This window comes from Capra hircus, chromosome 4, assembly GCF_001704415.2.
Source record: "Capra hircus breed San Clemente chromosome 4, ASM170441v1, whole genome shotgun sequence".
Taxonomy (NCBI): domain Eukaryota; kingdom Metazoa; phylum Chordata; class Mammalia; order Artiodactyla; family Bovidae; genus Capra; species Capra hircus.
In genome coordinates this window covers 17,728,773-17,750,021 of record NC_030811.1, presented here as the reverse complement: position 1 = coordinate 17,750,021, position 21,249 = coordinate 17,728,773, and the positions used below count along the sequence as shown (strand labels likewise).

Genomic DNA, 21,249 nt, shown 5'->3' with positions numbered 1-21,249 from the left:
TCCACTGTCTCCCTCTCCCCTAAACAGAAGATGTACCAACCCACTGCGGGCTTCTCCATCACCACCACCCGGTCTTCCCCTGGCGGTATGCTAAAGGCTCCTTGGTCACTGAGTCCAGGAATGATGAAGCTGGAAGGGGCAACTCACATCCTTTAGCTGCCCTCCTCCCCCACTGAAAGAACAAGTGTCTGCAGGTGACTATCTTGTAGGAGATACCTGGAAATAGAGCAAATACAAGCAGTGGAGCCGAAGTTAATATTTATTTTCTTGTATTAGAACCTCAAATGGAGCTGGGAGGAGAACAAGAAGAAATACAACTCAGCTACTGAATTATAAGCAGTTGAACTTTATTCAACAAAATTTATCCAGTGTATCAAGCACTCAGCTGGGTATGCAGTGTGGCACAGTGAACAGGACAGGCTGACTCGGCTCTCATGGAGCTTACACTCTAACGCGAAAAGCGAACAACTTTAAGTCAGACAGGTGCTAAAAATAATCAAAGCAAGATGCAAAGTGTTTTAAAAACCAGGGATGTAGGAGGCAAGCATCCAATTTAATCTATAGGAGGACTCATTATGGAGGATAGTAATCTAAAGATGCTAGGTATTAACTGAGTGACTCGTACTGTGGTCTTTTGGAAATTGATGGCTTGTTGGTTTTGTAATAATTGCAGGCTTTTACTGGCATTGAGTGGATGCGGCTAGGGATGAGATGCCCCTATGGTGTATGGGTCAGTCCCATACAAAGAAGACTTATTCGGTACTCTATACGACTTTCTAAGGTCCTACTAGACACTTATATAGGATCCATAGCTCGCCTGAAAGGATATAATTCTTTTTTTCCTCTTAGACAATCTGTCATTGGTCTTGTCCTGCTAAACTTATTTCAATTAAGATAATTTCGTTCTTCCCCTAACTACATACAGAAAAGATATATGGTCTATTATGACTTATCCTAATACTGGTTTTCATTCTGGTGTCACCTATACTTCTAATCTTTCCAGTACTTCTTTATAGGAAGTAGCCTCCGATCGACTCTTAAATCCAAACCTATTCATTATCAGTAGAAGTAAATATCTATTTCATGATGTCGTATAGCGTGGTCATGCTGGAGCATTTATATACTGATATTCATTTTATCATCATTACAAATTTCTTGCCTTCTGTTTCTCCATTATAATAGTTAGGGTAATAAATTGATTATTTAAGAAGAAAATTCATGTAGATTGTAGTATTTGAATCATCTCAGGATAGCAAAGGGGATGTTATCATACAAATTATTTGCTCTGAAAATGGTGAATAGATCTGATAAGGTTTGTTGTTGCCATCATAATGCGGGTGGGGGAGAGGGCGCTACTGGCATTTATTATGTGAGAGCGAAGTATGCTGACCATCTTGCAGTGCACTGGACAGCTGCTTACAGTAAGGAATTGCTCTGCACCCTATACGAATGTAGAATGTCTCACTAGACATTCGTGTATGACCTACAGCTCGCCTGCAAGAATATAGTACTTCCTTATTTTCTCCATTTCGACAATCTGTAGATTTCCTCTTTTTTTTTTTTTTAGATTTTTAAACTTTTTTTGGTCCGGCCACATGGCATATGGGATCTTGGTTCCCTGACAAGGGTTTGAACCCATGCCCCCTGCAGTGGAAGCTTAAAGCCTTAACCTTTGGACTGCCAGGGAAGTAAGTCCCTGGTGGAGCCCTTTTAAGCCAGAGTTGTAGAGATCTAATATAAAATCAACTCTAATGCTAATTAATTTTTATAACATATCTGCTGGAAGTAATTATAACATGAAATGTTGGCGACTGGTATGGAATGTTGAAAATTGGAAGGAAAACCCTCATCCATAATAAGAAAGGAACTCTTGGTCCAGGCACCTCAGCTGCTCTAAAAACTGATTGTGCTACAATTCCACACAATCTGTTATATTTAGAAAAAGAAGCCCCTCGCAGGTGCGAGGCTTGTTTGCAGCACTGTTCCTTCGTCCTGATTCTGTCTCCCAAGGAAACTAACCTCACCTCCTCAGGGGGCCTGTGCTTCGGTAGAATGGCCCTAATTGCCTGGTGAGCTTCAACTAACACAGCGAACAACTACAACAGCACTCGGATTTATCAGTCGTGATTGTGTGGATCTGGTTACTGCAACTCGGTCCACCCAAAATACCAGCACTTCATGTATGTCTGACCTGAAAAAAAAGCCTTCTCTGTAATCATATTAGTTAGAATATAAATGTCTACTTTGCCCAAATGGGCAGTTAATTCCAGTTGGTTGCTGCGCTCTGAGCCATACTTAGCAGCTCTTTTTATTGCGTTTCAGAAAGCGTCAACTTGGATGAAGTACTGTAAATAAACGTAGAGATAAAGAAATGCATGCCCTCAAATCAGTCTCACCAGAGATAAGGTACAGTACTGCAGTTATGTCTTGCTAGCATTTAAATTTCCCTGACATTTCCACCCGCCGCAACTATACTCCTATGTATTTTCCCCCAGCTTTCCACAATTTTCCAAGGCTGTACTGTCTTATGTCCTTAATTTTTAGATTTCACTTAAATTTCCCAAATAAATTTTCTTTCAATTTAACCGAAACAAAACCAAATCATGCAATCAACTAAGAGTAGTTGGGGGAGAGAAGGTTGCTGCATTAACAGAAGTTTTAGAAGTGAGTCTTTACCAGTTACATCTAGGTAATGAGTGATTCCCAAACTTATGACACATTTCAATCCTCTTCTTGGCGGTCAACCCCAAAAAAGTGATTTAGTTGGAGTGGTGTGTAATCTGGACACTAAAAAAAAATCTTTAATTGTTTTTAAGGCTGCACGCACTGCGCAGCATGCCAGGTCTTAGTTCAGGGGTTGAGCCCGTGCCCCTACCTTGGGAGTGCACAGCCTTAACCACACTAGGGAAGTCCCCTGGACAGTGGGGTTGTTTAGCGCTTCCTAGATGATTCAAATGTGCAGCAAAGTTTGGGAACCACTAATCCAAGGCATTTATAGGAGAGAAAACATAAGTGTAACTATTATCTTTGTGGAAGATCGGGTTCTTTAAGTGAACAGAATGGTTATGACATCCTTTACGAGGCTGTAGCCATCATTTCTAACTAATCACGCAGGGTTTCTCTGGTTTCTCTGATTTCTCTAGTTCGGTATATTCAATCACATATTCTGGGTAAATCTGATCTTTCTGAAAGATGACAAAAACAGAGGGATTCAATCTTGTATCCACACAGCTGTCATACCGCGGAGGGGGACTCTGGTAACCCATATGGCCTTCAATGAAATTTCCAACCAGGACTCGGGCTACAAACATAACGATGTTTTTGGAATCAAACGGGTAATTTTTATGGGAACTAATGGCATCTCTTGTGAAGTAGTTTCCTAGAAATAATCAGAAGAAAAAGGTTAAGAATTATTATAAAAGAAGGTATGTAGTTATAAGATTATTTACACATGATCAGATGACAGGCATTGACCAAGTATATGTCAGCAATACCTTATTGATACTAATAACTTTCCTTTGTACTTAGGAAAACGTTTATTATGCAAGTACACTTGAATACGGTGTATAACCTGACAATTAACAGAAACATTTGCAACTCTATGGAATTCACAGGTACAATGTTGAGCCACTGGGTACAATAACCAACTGTTGATATCACAGTAATCCAGTTCATGCAAGCAAGTTGAGTTGTAACTAATAAACCAAAGATACTCCAACAAAGGCCATTTTATATTGTGTACATTTTAAGGAAGAAACATCATTTACTACTGTGGGAAGGTCCTGGGGAAAGGAAAAGGGAGAGAGGAGAGATATGACATGAGCCAACACTTGACCCTGGCAGAGCTGGTCAGACGCTCAATCTATCGTCCTCAACTACAAGACAACCTCTGATAATCACTGATATCTCCACACTCACCAGAGCAACAACCGTTTCCTGACAAATTCAAATTTCCTATTTTTATTTTTATTATTCCCAAGGGAACGAAATAACCTCTTGACAAGGGTGAAAGAGGAGAGCGGAAAAGCTGGCTTAGAACTCAACATTCAAAAAACTAAGATCATGGCATCTGGTTCCATCACTTCATGGGAAATAGATGGGGAAAAAGAAACAGTTACAGATTTTATTTTCTTGGGCTCCAAAATCACTGTGGATGGTGACTGCAGCCATTAAATAAAAAGATGCTTGCTCCTTGGAAGAAAAGCTATAACAAACCTAGAAAGCGTACTAAAAAGCAAAGACAGCAGTTTGCTAACAAAGGTCCATATAATCAAAACTATGGTTTTTCCAGTAGTCATGTATAGATGTGAGAGTTGGACCACAAAAAGACTGAGCATTGAAGAACTGATGCTTTCCAATTGTTCAGTTCAGTTCAGTCGCTCAGTCATGTCCGACTCTTTGCAACCCCATGAATCGCAGCACGCCAGGCCTCCCTGTCCATCACCATCTCCCGGAGTTCACTCAGACTCACGTCCATCAAGTCCGTGATGCCATCCAGCCATCTCATCCTCGGTCGTCCCCTTCTCCTCCTGCCCCCAATCCCTCCCAGCATCAGTCTTTTCCAATGAGTCAACTCTTCGCATGAGGTGGCCAAAGTACTGGAGTTTCAGCTTTAGCATCATTCCTTCCAAAGAAATCCCAGGGTTGATCTCCTTCAGAATGGACTGGTTGGATCTCCTTGCAGTCCAAGGGACTCTCAAGAGTCTTCTCCAACACCACAGTTCAAAAGCATCAATTCTTCATAATATATTCAAAAGCAGAGACATTACTTTGCCGACTAAGGTCCGTCTAGTCAAGGCTATGGTTTTTCCTGTGGTCATGTATGGATGTGAGAGTTGGACTGTGAAGAAGGCTGAACGCCGAAGAATTGATGCTTTTGAACTGTGGTGTTGGAGTGGTGCTGTAGAAAACTCTTCAGAGTCCCTTGGACTGCAAGGAGATCAAACCAATCGATTCTAAAGGAAATTAACCCTGAATATTCGTTGAAAGGACTGATGCTGAAGCTGAAGCTCTAATACTTTGGCCACCTGATGCAAAGATCTGACTCATTGGAAAAGGCCCTGATGCTGGAAAAGACTGAGGGTGGAAGAAGGGGGCAACAGAGGATGAGATGGTTGGATGACATCACTGACTCAATAGACATGAGTGTGAGCAGATTTCCGAAGATAGTGGAGGACAGAAGAGCCAGACGTGCTTCGGTCCATGGGGTTGCAAAGAATCAGACATGACTTAACAACTGAACAACAGAAAATGTCTTTCTGCCCATTGAAGGAAAAGAGTCTATATTGCAAAATCTGATATTCTGTGAAAAATTAATTGATATTGATAAACTATTACTTGTTGCCTTAAGGTGAGTAATTCTTTGGTGTTTGTTTGGTTGGGTTTCTGGATTTTTGAGTTGCATGAAGGAATTTAGGAACAAAAACAAAGCCAAAAAGATTTGGTGTGACCAGCATGGCCTGTGATGGGAAAAGACCTCATCTCCTTTGATTAGAATCCATCAGTGGCAAGAGAAGGGATGGACATAGGTCAGCAAGAGCCATGGCCAGAACTGAGTAGCAACGGTAGACAAAGTCATCAACAAGAGAGAAGACTTTGCAAGATCTACGAGGTGCTCTGGTCTCCACACCCCACCCTTCCCATAAAGCACAGAAGACAGGAAGGAAGCAGGGCTAAAGTGCAGGAACCAAGTTCCACAGTGACTTCCCACTCTAATTTGGAAATTTCAGATTAACATGAGCTTATTTTTTCCCCAGGAATGCAAAAGCCTGCAGGTACTGGTTAATACAAAATAATATATCTCATAATAGGAGAGTGTACAGTAGAGCCAAGTGTTGGCTCTCCTTGTTCAGCTTCTCTATTCCATACAAACCTTTTCCATATTTGGTGTCATGACTTCCATGTAAGAACCAGTCAAAATTATTCTCACAGATAGATGCCACGTTGTTGCGTCTTGCTGCACAAAATAGGATTTGCTCTTCTCTCTTCATCTCCATTTTCTTGCTAATACGGAAAACGTAAGACTTAACATGGAGAACATTCCTCACCCACTCCAGTTAATAACATAAATCCCAACTAAAGTCTAATTATCGTAAAATTGTATTCCACCAGCTTTCAGAATGGAGCTACTAACATTAAGGCAACAGCTATAAAAAAAATAAATACATGAAAACTTTTAAATAATAGATGCATGAAAGCATTTAATTGTAAAGCTAAAACTGAAACAGAGAAGTTTGAGCTTACACTATGAAAACACAACTAGAGATTGAAAAAACTGTTGACCACCAAAATAAAAAAGTGAATATAAATCTTCAAAGATAGGTCTTCACTAATCCTTTCAAACTTTATGTCAAGAGAAGCCCGATAAGGTGGCCACCCACCTTTTAAAAGCCTTCAAGAGCTGTGAGTTCTGGACCTTCTTTATCTTTTCAATCTTGAAATTTCTCATGGAAGCTTTAAAATGATCACTTACTTTAGCATATTCTGGAGTATTGTTAGGGATTTCAAGCAACTGAAAGAAATTTAAAAATATGTAAATGTGAAGCAGGAAACACTTAAGGCATGATGGGGCTTCCCTTGTGGCTCAACTGGTAAAGAATCCACCTGCAATGCGGGAGACATGGGTTCGATCCCTGGGTTGGGAAGATCCCCCGGGGAAGGGAACAGCTCCCTACTCCAGTATTTTGACCTGGAGAATTCCATGGACTGTATAGTCCACGAGGTCGCAAAGAGTCGGACACGACTGAGCAACTTTCACTTTCACTCCATGTCCCTATGTGGGCTTCGCAGGTGGCGCTAGTGGTAAAGAACCTGCCTGCCAATGCAGGAGATCCAAGAGACTGGGAGTTCGATCCCTGGGTCAGAAAGAGCCCCTGGAGGAAGGCATGGCAACCCATTCTAGTATTCTTGCCCAGAGAATCCCGTGGACAGAGGAGACTGGAGGGCTATAGTCCATAGGGTTCCCAAGAATTGGACACGATGCAGTGACTTAGCACAGCACATGTCCATATGTGTGGCCATCTATGCCATGGAGTACCCTTGCCAGCCCTCTGACAGCAGGTAGGATAAGCTGGCTTAGGGTTTCCACATCTGATAGTTCCTTCCAGTGATGAACTAGATGGCCCGGAGCCCATCTGTTCAAGGCTAGCAGAGCATTAGCCTGAAGGCAAACGGAGCACACGCCCCTCCCAGCCCCACACCCCCAGGTGTGTGATTCAGTCCAGTGACCCGGTGAGTTCTTTGCTTAAAGCCAGTGCAGGAGCAGAGGCAATGGAGGTACCCAAGGAGCCCAGGCAGAGTAGCCTGCACCCAAAGCTAGGCTCTGATGTAGCTAAATGATCCAGGAAGAGTCTTGCCCCTGGACTTCCCTGGTGATCCTGTGGTTAACAATCCGCCTGCCAATGCAGGGGACATGGGTTCAATCCTTGGTTCAGGAAGATTCCACATGCTGCAGGGCACCTAAGCCCGGCACCACAACTACTGAACTCGTGTGCTGCGACTACTGAAGCCTGCATGCCCTACAGCCCATGTTCTGCAACAAGAGAAGGCCACTGCAATGAGAAGCTTGTGTACCACAACTAGAGATTAGCCTCTGCTTGCCACAACTAGAGACAACTAACAACAAAGACCCAGCATACCCCAAAATAAATAACTAAACAAAATTTTTTTAAAGAGTCGCCCCAACCAGGTAAGCTGAGGCCCACTTTGAGTCCCATAGAAACCTGCTTTTTAACTCCAATTAAAGGAGTTAACAAGTTGCTCTTACTGTCAGTTCCAGTTTGCTCGCCTGTAAGGTAGAGAAGCAAATATCTATTTTACAAGTTTGTCACGAGCATCTGTCCCAAGGAGATCGTGTGTGCCAGAACTCTGAAAAAAACGAGGTGCCCTTCTCCTTTGGAAAGTGGCATGTGACACAGTCACCATTCGGATGTTAGCCTTTGAGTCTCGTTTCAAGAGTTTTGCAGAAGTGATTCACTCACTCCTTCATTCATTCATTCATTCAACCACACACATTTGTAGCAAAGTACTTTGTTGCATCTTTAAATAATTCACCCACTACAGAGTAAAAAGCAAGTACCTCAAAGCTATTCGAGACTGAGACGCTCGCGTCCGGTTGGGGAAGATATATATTGACGAAAGGTTCTGAGGAGGTCTCCCCCTGCTGAGGGCTAGAAACAAGAGAGAGAAAGAAATTTATCTGGCTCCCTGTTTGATACACCCAAGTGATTTTCTGTGCTTAACTCCAACTAAGCTGAAGTTCCTCTGGAAATTTTCTAAGTCCTAATGTGTTAGCATTAAGTAAGGCTAGGGGACTTCCCTGGTGGTCCAATGGTTAGGAATCCATGCTTCCAATACAAGGGGGACATGAGTTTGATCCCTGGTGGGAGAACTAAGATACCATATGCCTTGTGTTGTGTTAGTCATGTCCGACTCATTGCGACCCAATGGACTATAGCCCACCAGGCTCCTCGGTCCATAGGATTCTCCAGGCATAGTCAAAAAATAATATTAAAAAAAATATTTAAAAAGTTTGTCTTACAGCTTCTCTCTCAAATGATAAATATTTAAATACTTTAGTGGTATAGGAAAAGAATCCTGCCTTTCCTGTATGAACTGTATTTCAGGAAGAGTAACCATACATTGGAGGGTTCTCCACCCTCAAATAGAGAACCCCTAACATGTACATAGGGGTTTATCACATAATTTTCTTTAAGTTTGATATTTTCCATTATGAGAACATTACATTTTAAAAAATGCTTTAAGGAAAAAACTCTTTAAAAACCTCCTTTCATAAAATGAAAACTCTTTTGGAAAGAAAGAAGCTGGCCCCAGTTTATATGTTAAGCTCTGATTTTCATACTGTACTGGTATAGTGCAAAACAGATTCAATTAATATGTTTGTTGTAAGGTGCTCATCAAAAATGCTATCATTCACTTCTCTTCAGATTGTTCAGAGTAGCACTCACAGCCTTTATTCTATCCTAAAGCCATGTGTCTCTTCTGGGTTTGTGATAGCAGGATTTAAGCTCAGTTCAGTTCAGTCAATCAGTCATGTCTGATTCTTTGTGACCCCACGGACTGCAGCACGCCAGGCTGCCCTGTCCATCACCAACTCCCAAAGCTTGCTCAAACTCACATCCATGGAGTTGGTGATGCCATCAACCATCTCATCCTCTGTCGTCCCCTTCTCCTTCTGCCTTCAATCTTTCCCAGCATCTCGGTCTTTTCCAGTGAGTCAGTTCTTCGCATCAGGTGGCAAAAGTATTGGATTCAAGCTACTTCTTTCCACAAACACCCACAAACAGTTTTCTCAGTTCATTTTATATTTATTTATTTGGCTGCATCAAACAGTCGCAGCATGCAGGATCTTTAGCTGTGGCATGTGGGATCTAGTCCCCAGACCAGGGATCAAACTGAGGTCCCGCGGTGGGAGCATGAAGTCCTGGCCTCTGGACCACCAGAGAAGTTCCAGCAATGTAGTTTTGACTGGGTTTCTTGAGCAGACAGAGCTGTCACACTGAATCCCTTAGCAACATTTCCTTTAAAAATCCATTTTCATCAACTTTCTATTTCCTCAAAGGCTTTACCAGGCAGCTGCTACATCCCTTTTTTCTCCCCATTTCTCCCTCAAACTCCCACCCCCTGTAAATCCATCCCACAAAACTAAAGATACTCAGAAGAACCCAGAACAGAACAAAAACCCAGTAACTGTGCATCTGATTCTTTCCTAGGCACAGCCAGCCATTCTCAGCTGAAGAAACTGAACCCAGAGTAAGAGGTCTGCTCAAAGTCCCCCGTGAATCTGAAGAAAAGACACACCTCCTACTCTAGGATGCTTTTAGTCACATTGTACTCCTTAGTCAGTACCTTACTCATAGTTAAAGCAAAAGGAAATTGCAGTGTTCTGTGAGCACGAACATTTCAGAAAACAGAGTCCAGATTCATGAGTGACTCGAACATCGCAATGTGTGCCAGCAAGCACGGACACTCACTCTTGTCTGCGTTTCACCCGCTCCACATCCCAGTAAGACACAAACGTTGGCCTTCTAATGACATCCTTTTGGGTCTTGGAAGCTATATTTGTCTGAATCATCCCTTTAGACAGAAAAACAAAGAGAAAACACAAATCATGAATTGGTCCTAGGAAATGATTTATCTTTATTCTTCAGAGACTACTAACATAGCTAATATTCATTACTCAACTATATATGCATGAATCGAGAAAATCCTTTTAGATGGAAACTGCTCATGATAAAAATGAATATCCTTCACTGGCCTTAGTATAAGACCCAGAAAACAAAGAGGTAAATGGGCAAAGTGCAATTAATCAAATCTTTCAATCAAAGTCAGGTGGGAAAGGGAACTAGGGCTGCCAGATTACATCACTCATGACCACTGTCCTCAACCAGGCATCAGTGATTATGGGTTGGAACATGGTAGGTATATTTTGAAAGTATTTTCCTACCTCAAATGTGAAATGTTAAGTTTTAATTCACACACGTTGTACACCTGGGTTTACGCTGCAGCCTGAGTTCTTTAAAAAGTAAATCATCATACATTGTGAGTAAAAGCATAAAATGGCACAACCACTTTGGAAAAGAATTTGGAAGCTTCTTACCAAGTTAAACATACACTACCTATACAATCCAACAAACCCACTCCTTAGTATTTATCCAAGAGAAATCTACATCCACACAAAGATTTGCATTTCAACGTGCCTAGTAACATTATTATAATAAGCAGAATGTGAAAACAATCCAAATATCCATCAACAGGTTAATGGTTAAACAAACCATTGTATATCCATGCAATGGAATATTACTCAGCAACAAAAAAGGACCTCTCTTCATGCAATAATATAGATGAGTGAAAAACAGTATTCTGAGAGGAGTCAGCCATCTGAAGAGTACACACCACAGAGTTCTATTACATGAAGTTCTAGAACAGACTAAACTAAATTATAGTGACAGAAAGTAAATGGGCTGCAGAGGGGAGACTGACCACAAAGGAGCATGAGAAAACTTTCTGGATTGATGGGAATGTTCTAGATCTTGATTAGGATAGCAGCTGGATGCATTTGTCAGTACTCATCCAACTAGACACTTAAAATGGATATACCTGATGGCAGCAGTTATGCCTCACCATAGGTTTACATCCACATCAACAAAATGAACAACAAGGAAAAGAGCAATCAGATCCTGCCGTAACTCCGCGCAAAACCTTCTGGACGTTTCCAGCTTGTAAAATATTTAAGTTTCAGTGTCTACTCTCAGCTCTTACACACCTCCTTGCCGCATGTATGGGCTGCCTACTCCCTTCCAAAGTGTCCTCCCCAGATAAAAGCAGGCACTCTCCCACGAGCCCTCCATTCTCTGGCAGATTCATCACACTGCTTCATCCTTCCTGTAGCTGTTATTATTTTCTGAAGGTGCCTGGTTTGCCAGCATTCAGATTAGTGCCTGGCAACACAGCTCAAATACTAGTTCAATGAACAAGAGCATATTAGAAATAGAAAGGAAATAGTCTGGAACCCTGAAAACTTCTCTAGACTGGCTTCTATGAACCAAGGGAACAAATATATAGGATTAAAATTTCTCCAGATTCTGGAACAAGATATATTGGTTTTCATCTCTCCACCACCTTTTTAAACAGTCAGAACAATAGAATACCACTGCAAAAAAATGTTTTAAGTCCATTTTTAATTTGACAACCCAACAGAAGGAATTTTTATTTTCGTCCATTGCTTTCTAGTCTTGGTCCTTATGCACACATTGTTGCACTTACCACACACATTAAATTTTTTAAAAATTCATTCCTGAAAAAAATATTTATTTCTGTTTTAATTACAGAAACATAAACTTGGGGTTTGGCCTTCTTCATTTAACAATATCAAATTTTGCTTTTATAGCACAGTTTTCACAATCATAATTTTTAACAACTACCTAATACTCCACTGCAATGTAATACTTTTATGTGTTCAGCCACAATCCTACTGGTACACAGGCTATTCCTATTCTTTAGTACTATAAGGAGGCTTTAATAAAGACCTTTATTTCTATAGCTTATTTTTTTCCTTGTGAATTATTTCTTAGAAAGATTCCTGAGAATAAAAAAGTAAGCATATTTTAATATCTCTTGATATGTACTGCCAGGATGCTTTCCACAGTAGTTAGTCTAATGCTCCCTCAAAGCTATGTGATTTGGGGTCTTCCCTGATAGTCCAGTGGTTAAGACTCTGCACTTCCAATGTGTGGAGCACAAGTTCAATCCCTAACTGGGGAGCTAAGCTCCCACATCCCACATGGCACAGCAAAAAAAAGAAAAAGAATGAAAACACAGTAATTGGTACAGGGCCCAAATCTCAGGTACCACCTGGGAATGTCAAGGAGCTGAAAAAGTCTCTTTCATCTCTTTCAAAGCATCTATGAGGACAGTCCTGAAAGGGCACATATCTGACCATATATGGGGCTGGCAAGGGTGTGGGGGGCGGGGGCGGGATTTGGGGGCAGGGGGACACAGAGGCAGCCGATGGGACACTACATTCAGAGGGAGAACAGTTTCTGCCTTGGTTTCTTACTAAACACAACAGGCAGACAGGCAGAAGGTAACCAAATCTTCCTATGGGGGCTCCAATAAACATGGCAGAAAGCAAAGTCTTTAGAAAAGGTGACGGATAAAAGCATTGACCTAGATGATGACGCCTAAGAGGAACAGCATGGCTCTAAAATTCTGAAGGACCCACGTCCCAAGGTCTCTCCTGCAGTCGCTAACACCTGAAGTCTGTCTCAGGGAAGCAGCCCACCTAGAATAAGAAATTTAGAATGGCAGAACCAGAAGTGTCCACAGAGACCATGTACTCCAATCCCCCCCATTTTACAGGGTGCCAGGTGCTGTTCCCAGCTACTCTGTGTCACAGTCAAGGCTTAGAGCACGGCCCTTCTGACTGCCATCAGCTCCCACCCACTGGTCCTGCCGTGCTAGAAAGAACCCGGTCCTGAGTGCAGCATGCCCACGGCTCTATTCCCACTCCCCCGTGGATGCCACAGGCCAGACTGAAAAGACAGGTACCACTGCCAAATGCAGACACTTACCTTGAAAACTCAGCTCGTAGTTGCGTGAACCCGCCTGAAACGGCACAACTCCCCTCCGACAGGATAGAAAAAGAGACTCCAGGTATGAAGAGTCAATGCTCGAAATGTGCTCATTGTCTTTCTATTAAAAATAAAAATAAAAAGGTAAAAACTTCAGGATAGGCTTTTAAGAAATTTCTATCATGATATCTTATGTAACTTTATTTCAGCTGTGGGATTTGAACAGGAATGCATCCTGCTACCCAAACCAGATTGTCAAGGATTCCTGGGTGGGGGCAAGTCAACACCCGTCTTTAGTCTCCACTGTACAGGGTTGATGCTACTGAAACTGACGATACCCTAGGTGGAGGCCTGAAAAATAGAGCTGTTTTGCAATAGTCTTTTACATATTCCATAAAATATGATCCAAGTGTACAGAGCAACTTGCACCTGATATAAGATGTCTAACAAACGTCATGAAGTAGACCATCACAGCTATCGTCTCATCACACAATGAGAAAGAACAGTCTAAAGCTGGAAAGAAGGCATATAAAACTCCAACAGGTGCCTTGTTATTTAGTTGCTAAGTCATGACTCTTTGCCACTCTTTGGCCATGGACTGTGGCCCACCACTCTCCTCTCTGTCCATGGATTTCCCAGGCAAGAATACTGGAGTGGGTTGCCATTTCCTTCTCCATCCTAGAGGTGTATCGCTGTCCAAACGAGAGTGACAGGGCAAGGAACACCCCCAAAATGTAAAGATATAATCTCCAGCCATCTCCAGGACCGTCCTCTAGCCCTGCCCTCACTGAACTCCAGTTCTGAATGAGTGAGTAAGAGCCTTCAGTTACATATTCTCCAAGACTTGAATTTATACCTCAGTTTCAATAATTAGGTCTTGTTACTTTTGCCTTGGGCCTACATGACAGCCTTGATTTTGGCTTTCTAGAGCTATGGCTCGCCCTCACTTTGGGCAATTCCTTCAGGTCGTGCACTCCTGCCCCTCAAGGGACGCTACTAAGCTTGACTGTGTGCTGAGTGCTAAGTCGCTTCAGTTGTGTCTGACTCTTTGTGACTCTTTCTGACTCTATGGACTGTAGCCTGCCAGGCTCCTACTGGAGCAGGTGCCATTTCCTTCTCCAGGGGATCTTCCCAACCCAGGGATCGAACCCACATCTCTGGCATCTCTGCATTGGCAGACAGGTTCTCTACCACTGAACTATCTGGGAAGCCCCAGGGATCTTGTAATAGAGTATGTTTCTTTGATTGCTTTGGCAGCTTGGGAGCTCAGAACCAAATGGATGGCCCAGTGACTTATGCTGAGATATCCTCATCCCTTTTTTGTCTTTGGCTCCACTTCCATCTCTTGCTTTTCTTTTCTTTCTCATCATTCCAATTTCATTGCCCACTTTAGCTACCTCCCTCTCTGTTTAATCATCTGAATCTAAAGGGAGAAGGCACACGAGACAGAACCTCTGCCTATCTAAATTTCTCTCCCCTATTACTATGTCCCTGTGTGCTAAGTCTGAACCTTCTAGTTCATCTGAATCCAGACTCTGACTAAATTCTAGCAAGCATATATATCAGTCTTTTGATTTCTCACTCTTGCCTACTTTTCTGGCTGAAAGGGGTAGTCTCTGCCCATTTATGTACTAGTACCTAGAAAGCTATCTCAAGGTTCTGCCACAGTCCCCGATAACGAGGAAAGAGGGATATTTGGCTGGCTCATATATCAAGGAGTTTCTTAAAAATAGTTATAATTTTTTATAATGCAATTGGAATACATGCTTGCTGAGTATAATAAAAAAACCACCACTTTCTCTACCACATCCATGCTCCATGGGTAATCACATAGGTGTCAGACACTGTACTACTAGATTCTTCTGAAGTTGTCAAGTTTATACAAGAGTATCCACAAGAAGGAATGGTACTCACCTTCTCCCCATATGGAACCCATTCATCAGCTCCATTCCTCCAGTACCAAATCCATTTTGTGGTAAACAGAGAACTGGCCGGCTTTGTGACGGATGAAGGTGTGGAGATACGTCGGACGGGATTAAAATCACAAATCATCTTCTGGAAACTGATGTTATAATTGCCAACAGAAACGCTGAGAGGGAAAAGCTTAGCATTAATAAAATGCTTCACTGAAGCAAAACGCTTCCGTTTTCTCTACTCTGATCTTAATAAGAGGGCAGAATTAAAAACTGAGAGTTGAAAGTGGTCTCTGAATTCCCTTAATACAGTTTACGATCTTACACACAAGAGAAAAAACGGAAATACAGAGAGGGAACGTAACCTGCCACATACCTAATGGTACCACAGAACATGTTCTTCCCTCAAAAAATATCCCCCAAAGAAATCAATTGATTGGCTCGATGTCAGAAACTCTGAAACTCACAGTAGGTCAGTTTTTTCAATTATTACACATTATTTAAATAGTTGGGCTTCCCTGGTGGCAAAGATGGTAAAGAATTGCTTTCAATGCAGGAGACTGGGATTCAATCCCTGGGTCAGGAAGATCCCCTGGCGAGGGGAATGGCTACGCACTCCAGTGTCCTTCCCTGGAGAATTCCATTATCAAAGCGTAGTTGGACACCTTTTCAAGGAGTCAGCAAGGTCAAAGTTACTTTCATAATAATATTAGGACATTACCCACCTTTTCCACTTTCATACCCTCACAAGTACACAGTGGAGTTTTTCAAGGCTACACAATGTTTGATTTTACCATAAAGAGATTTGTGAAAATATAAAACAATGTCATTCTTCCCAGTGAATTTGGTTTGCTTTAGTTTTGGAAAAGTTATTTTTATAGTTATACTTATATACATTTATGTATGCATGTACCTATATATAATTATCTAAAAATGTTATGTTAACACGAATGAGTTTATTCTCATTGTTTTTTAATGAATCGATAAACAATTTTTCTCAGTTGTGACTTTTAACATGGTAACTACTACTGTGGGCAGGAATCCCTCAGAAGAAATGGAGTAGCCATCATGGTCAACAAAAGAGTCCAAAATGCAGTACTTGGATGCAATCTCAAAAACGACAGAAGGATCTCTGTTCGTCTCCAAGGCAAACCATTCAATATCACAGTTATCCAAGTCTATGCCCCAACCAGTAACGCTGAAGAAACTAAAGTTGAACAGTTTCATGAAGACCTACAAGATCTTTTAGAAATAACACCCAAAAAAGATATCCTTTTCATTATAGGGGACTGGAATGCAAAAGTAGGAAGTCAAGAAACACCTGGAGTAACAGGCAAATTTGGCTTTGGAATGCGGAATGAAGCAGGGCAAAGACTAATAGAGTTTTGCCAAGAAAATGCACTGGTCATAGCAAACATCCTCTTCCAACAACACAAGAGAAGACTCTACACATGGACATCACCAGATGGTCAACACCGAAATCAGATTGAGTATATTCTTTGCAGCCAAAGATGGAGAAGCTCTATACAGTCAACAAAAACAAGACTGGGAGCTGACTATGGCTCAGATCATGAACTCCTTATGGCCAAATTCAGACTTAAATTGAAGAAAGTAGGGAAAACTGCTAGACCACTCAGGTATGACCTAAATCAAATCCCTTATGATTATACAGTGGAAGTGAGAAATAGATTTAAGGGTCTAGATCTAATAGATAGAGTGCCTGATGAACTATGGAATGAGGTTCGTGACATTGTACAAGAGACAGGGATCAAGACCATCCCCATGGAAAAGAAATGCAAAAAAGCAAAATGGCTGTCTGGGGAGGCCTTACAAACAGCTGTGAAAACAAGAGAGGCGAAAAGCAAAGGAGAAAAGGAAAGATATAAGCATCTGAATGCAGAGTTCCAAAGAATAGCAAGAAGAGATAAGAAAGCCTTCTTCAGCGATCAATGCGAAGAAATAGAGGAAAAGAACAGTATGGGAAAGACTAGAGATCTCGTCAAGAAAATTAGAGATACCAAGGGAACATTTCATGCAAAGATGGGCTCGATAAAGGACAGAAATGGTCTGGACCTAACAGAAGCAGAAGATATTAAGAAGAGGTGGCAAGAATACACAGAAGAACTGTACAAAAAAGATCTTCACAACCCAGATAATCATGATGATGTGATCACTAATCTAGAGCCAGACATCTTGGAATGTGAAATCAAGTGGGCCTTAGAAAGCATCACTACAAACAAAGCTAGTGGAGGTGATGGAATTCCAGTTGAGCTGTTTCAAATCCTGAAAGATGATGCTGTGAAAGTGCTACACTCAATATGCCAGCAAATTTGGAAAACTCAGCAGTGGCCACAGGACTGGAAAAGGTCAGTTTTCATTCCAATTCCAAAGAAAGGCAATGCAAAAGAATGCTCAAACTACCACACGATTGCACTCATCTCACATGCTAGTAAAGTAATGCTTAAAATTCTCCAAGCCAGCCTTCAGCAATACATGAACCGTGAACTCCCTGATGTTCAAGCTGGTTTTAGAAAAGGCAGAGGAACCAGAGATCAAATTGCCAACATCCGTTGGACCATCGAAAAAGCAAGAGAGTTCCTGGAAAACATCTATTTCTGCTGTATTGACTATGCCAAAGCCTTGACTGTGTGGATCACAATGAACTGTGGAAAATTCTGAAAGAGATGGGAATACCAGACCACCTAACATACCTCTTGAGAAATCTGTATGCAGGTCAGGATGCAACAGTTAGAACAGGACGTGGAACAACAGACTGGTTCCAAATTGTCACCCTGCTTATTTAACTTATATGCAGAGTACATCATGAGAAACACTGGGTTGGAAGAAACACAAGCTGGAATCAAGATTGCAGGGAGAAATATGAATAACCTCAGATATGCAGAGGACACCACCCTTATGGCAGAAAGTGAAGAGGAGCTAAAAAGCTTCTTGATGAAAGTGAAAGAGGAGAGCGAAAAAGTCGGCTTAAAGCTCAACATTCAGAAAACAACGATCATGGCATCTGGTCCCATCACTTCATGGCAAATAGATGGGGAAACAGTAGAAACAGTGTCAGACTTCATTTTTCTGGGCTCCAAAATCACTGCAGATGGTGACTGCAGCCATGAAATTAAAAGACGCTTACTCCTTGGAAGAAAAGTTATGAGTAACCTAGATAGCATATTCAAAAGCAGAGACATTACTTTGCTGACTAAGGTCCGTCTAGTCAAGGCTATGGTTTTTCCAGTGGTCATGTATGGATGTGAGAGTTGGACTGTGAAGAAGGCTGAGTGCCGAAGAATTGATGCTTTTGAACTGTGGTGTTGGAGAAGACTCTTGAGAGTCCCTTGGACTGCAAGGAGATCCAACCAGTTCATTCTGAAGGAGATCAACCCTGGGATCTCTTTGGAAGGAGTGATGATAAAGCTGAAGCTCCAGTACTTTGGCCACCTCATATGAAGAGTTGACTCATTGGAAAAGACTCTGATGCTGGGAGGGATTGGGGGCAGGAGGAGAAGGGGACGACCGAGGATGAGATGGCTGGATGGCATCACGGACTCGATGGACGCGAGTCTGAGTGAACTCCGGGAGATGGTGATGGACAGGGAGGCCTGGCGTGCTGCGATTCATGGGGTCGCAAAGAGTCGGACACGACTGAGGGACTGAACTGAACTGAAATATCAATAGCTACAAATCCACATAAACTGAAATCGCTGGGATCCTCAGTACATTTTAAGAATATTAAAGGCTCTGGAAACCAAAAAGTTTGAGAGTTACTGCTCTACAAAATACCTCCTAGATCAGTGATGTTCAACCAGGAATGATATTAGACCCAGGAAACATTGACAATGTCAAAAGATATTTTTGTTTCTCGCAACTGGCATGTAGTGGGTAGACACCAGGGATGATGCTAAAATACTCCAGCAAACCAAATAATTATTTGGGCCCCAAAGTCAACAGTGCTAAGGTTGAAAAACCCTGCTTCAGATTTACCTGGTAGGAGACACATACCTAGAAACAAAACAGCTGACGCCACCCTCTAGTGGCAAAATGCAGCAACACACTCTCCACCAGAGATTCACTAAATTTGAACAGGGTGACAAGTCCTTATTTTCCCTCCTAAAGTATTTCCTTATAAAGTAGGATGCAGCTTATAAATATGGTCATGGGTAGTATCACCCATATCAGCCCTAACAGCAACATATATATAAAGTAGCCTTTTAGAAACCTCCAGGATAGAGAAAATAGCAAATATAGAGGCAGGTATAAAATGCTGAAGTATATAACAAAATTCTTCCTTAGAACTATATGAAATGACTCAAATCATTTTCTCAAACAATGAGATTAAGCCGAAGGCTCTTCTGAGCTCATAGGTTTGCAAACCAACCTATGCATTTTGTTGTTCAGACAAATATAAACTGAACAAATATTTGTGTCCCTGTTTATTTCACCTGAGTTAGCAAATATTCCCAGAGTCCCTCATATTAGCCAGGCTCTGGGTGACTTCAAACCTGCCCACCTATTCCTTTATCTTTATTAACTTAGAAGTCATTTGCCATCTTAATCTCAAGAGTTAACCTGAATGGGATTCTGAAGAAAAACTGCTTTTTCTTCTTCCCATGAGCACAGCACTAGGTTCCCCTTTGATGATCTTGCAGATTTCAAAAGCTAGACCTGCCACCAACTTACCTGCAGTTTTTGGGGTCACAAAAGGCCTTCTCAATATCCTCCATGAACGGAAGGTCCACCCAGCTGTTTCCAAGTAACATCTGCCACCGGTAGGGCAGGTGAAAATGAACTTTGTTGCAGCTCTCTACAAAGATAGAAAAGAGGTCTGAGCAATTCGACCAAATTCACTGCCGACTCTCCCCATCAAGGCCTGCCTTTCTTACCCTACCAGCCCTGTAGGCACACTTTCCATCTACACCTGTGCTCATGCCAGCCCCTACCTGCATCATCTCAAGCCCCTATTTCCACATGCATTTACTACCCATGTAGACTCGTCAGAAAACAAAATTCTCCACTCCCCCAAAAGCCATGTTCAGTTTAGTTCAGTTGCTCAGTCGTGTCCAAGTCTTTGCGACCCCATGGACTGCAGCACGCCAGGCTTCCCTGTCCATCATCAACTCCCGGAGCTTGCTCAAACTCAAGTCCATTGAGTTGGTGATGCCACCCAACCATCTCATCCTCTGTTGTCCCCTTCTCCCCTCACCTTCAAAAAAAGAACCATGTTACCCACATGGAAATCTGAGGTCATTAGAAATTTACAGTTATCCCTTCTTCTGCTGCTGCCGCTAAGTCGCTTCAGTCGTGACATCCCTGGGATTCTCCAGGCAAGAACACTGGAGTGGGTTGCATTTTCTTCTCCGGTTATCCTTTCTGCACCTCCCTCTATATGCATTTATTGAGACAAACTGCTCTCTATTGGAGGCAACTGCCTGTGTGTTTTCTAGGAAGCCCTGGCCTGGAATTCATCTCTTCCAGAATTCCCCCGCTGATCTTGTGCTCTTCTGACCTGACTCGTGTTTTATGTTTCCTCAACCAGTGCTCTAGACACAGTTTGTGCTGTATTCGTTCTCTAATTTGTGGATGTTCTGTTTGTTTTGGGCCACACTGCACAGCTTGTGGGATCTTAGTGCTTTGACCAGGGATTGAACCCAAGCCCTTGGAGTGAGAGCGCACAGACTGGACTAACCACTGGACTGCCAGGGAATTCCCAAATTTGTGGATGTTTTGATGCCCACCTTTAAACTTGGGCTTCCCTGTGGCTCAGCTGGGAAAGAATGCGCCCGCAATGCGGGAGGCCTGGGTTCGATCCCTGGGTTGGGAAGATCCCCTGGAGAAGGGAAAGGCTACCCACTACAGTATTCTGGCCTGGAGAATTCAAAGAGTTGCAAAGAGTCAGACACGACTGAGCTACTTTCACTTAATGATAAACTTCCTGAAGAAAGGCCTCTGTCAGTGTTAAGCTTATGTCTCCTTGCTTCACTGGCAGAGGAGTAGGCAAGCAAAGGATGCCCTTTCAATGACTGCTTGCTGAATACTGAATTAATGTTAGAAGCTCATAATACAGGAGAACGGAAAACAGTTCTATTTTTCACAATTTGCATTGTTTAAATCATTTTGAAATGTCACCACCAGGAATTTAACTGATTGAAAAATATAACCTTCCTCGCACCCATTAGAATGGCTGATATAAATAAGCAAACAAAAATAAATTTACAATTGTTGGCAAGGATATGGAG

At 42.1% G+C, this 21,249-nt stretch overlaps 1 protein-coding gene across 1 annotated transcript in view; it reads right to left on the bottom strand.

Annotated features, from left to right (window-relative positions):
• ZC3HAV1 (zinc finger CCCH-type containing, antiviral 1) overlaps window positions 327-21,249 on the bottom strand; it is a 51,326-nt gene continuing 30,403 nt past the window's right edge. The window contains exons 6-13 of the mRNA XM_018046885.1: window positions 19,694-19,817; window positions 15,006-15,180; window positions 13,092-13,212; window positions 9,993-10,095; window positions 8,078-8,168; window positions 6,381-6,511; window positions 5,873-6,003; window positions 327-3,379 (exon numbers count right to left, since the gene is read on the bottom strand). Of these exons, the coding sequence (XP_017902374.1) occupies window positions 3,099-3,379; window positions 5,873-6,003; window positions 6,381-6,511; window positions 8,078-8,168; window positions 9,993-10,095; window positions 13,092-13,212; window positions 15,006-15,180; window positions 19,694-19,817 (1,157 nt within the window). The 3' untranslated portion in view covers window positions 327-3,098. The remainder of the gene's footprint in view (window positions 3,380-5,872; window positions 6,004-6,380; window positions 6,512-8,077; window positions 8,169-9,992; window positions 10,096-13,091; window positions 13,213-15,005; window positions 15,181-19,693; window positions 19,818-21,249) is intronic.